This window comes from Otolemur garnettii, unplaced genomic scaffold, assembly GCF_000181295.1.
Source record: "Otolemur garnettii isolate 467f Iridium unplaced genomic scaffold, OtoGar3 scaffold00144, whole genome shotgun sequence".
Taxonomy (NCBI): Eukaryota; Metazoa; Chordata; class Mammalia; order Primates; family Galagidae; genus Otolemur; species Otolemur garnettii.
In genome coordinates this window covers 3,513,842-3,514,819 of record NW_003852539.1, presented here as the reverse complement: position 1 = coordinate 3,514,819, position 978 = coordinate 3,513,842, and the positions used below count along the sequence as shown (strand labels likewise).

The 978-nt window shown below is 61.7% G+C and overlaps 1 protein-coding gene across 1 annotated transcript in view; it reads right to left on the bottom strand.

Moving 5' to 3' along the window:
* The window catches only part of HEYL (hes related family bHLH transcription factor with YRPW motif-like), a 12,439-nt gene extending 11,686 nt beyond the window's left edge, over positions 1–753 (bottom strand). Inside the window, exon 1 of the mRNA XM_003798993.2 lies at positions 660–753. Coding sequence (XP_003799041.1) covers positions 660–739 — 80 coding nt within the window. The 5' untranslated portion in view covers positions 740–753. The remainder of the gene's footprint in view (positions 1–659) is intronic.
* Positions 754–978: the final 225 nt, after the last annotated feature.

Genomic DNA, 978 nt, shown 5'->3' with positions numbered 1-978 from the left:
AACCCTGAAGCTTAGAGAGTGCAACAGAACTGGGAGGTAGCAGAACTATACAGCGCAGTTTGTTGTACAGGTTTGAAACAGGTCAGAATATCTACCAAGAACTGAAAGACGCTGGCGGCAGGGAGGCACCGCAGGAAGAGCGCTAGAACTGGGGTCTAGGTCGTCGCACGTCGCCTAGTATTTTCTTCAGTAGCAAACCCTAATTCCGAAGTCCAATTTGCTTAAAGGAGGAGAGATTTTCTTCTCCTTGAAACTTTTTGTGGACTACAGGAAAAGTGCACCCAAACTAGGGTGAAATTGGGAAAGTATGGTTATTCTGCATGGTCGGCAGATTCCGGACAGAGGGTGTGATACCAACGGTCTGTGAGGGTTTCCTTTTCAGGGAAAACTCCTCACCAGTATCCTCCCCTCACGGAACTTCAACAGAAGGAACTTCCACCAGTGCCTCGAGGTGAACTCTAGTTCCACCTCAGCATCCCGAATCTTCAGTGGCTGAGAGCGCCCAGGATCCCAGGCACTTGTTCGTGTAACGGCACACCCTGCACACGCCACGCTGCGGCCATCGCGCACACCTGCCGACCAGTCTGCGCGCTCGGTGAGCCCGTCGGAGCGCTGCCCATTCTGCACGCCCTCGCTCGGTGCCCCCATGCGGCCCTTACCTCAGCTCGCCCTCGCGGCCCACGTCGATGGGTCCGTCGGACTCGCCGTCCGAACTGCTCGGCTCCCTGGGCCGCTTCATGGTGATCTCCGACTGCCCGGGTCTCAGCCCCACCGCACAGGCTCCGAGTAGCCAAATCAGGCCCCGCCCCGGCCTGCCCGGCCCCGCCCCGGCCCCGCCCCGGGTGCGCCGCCACCGCCCTTTCCCAGGGCCCTTTCCTGCGCCGCAGCCCGGGGCGCCCCGGCGCCCCCTCGCCCCCGCGGTGACGCGCTGCCTAGCCGTGGGAAGGCCCTGGGCGGTCACCGCCCCCATGGACGGCT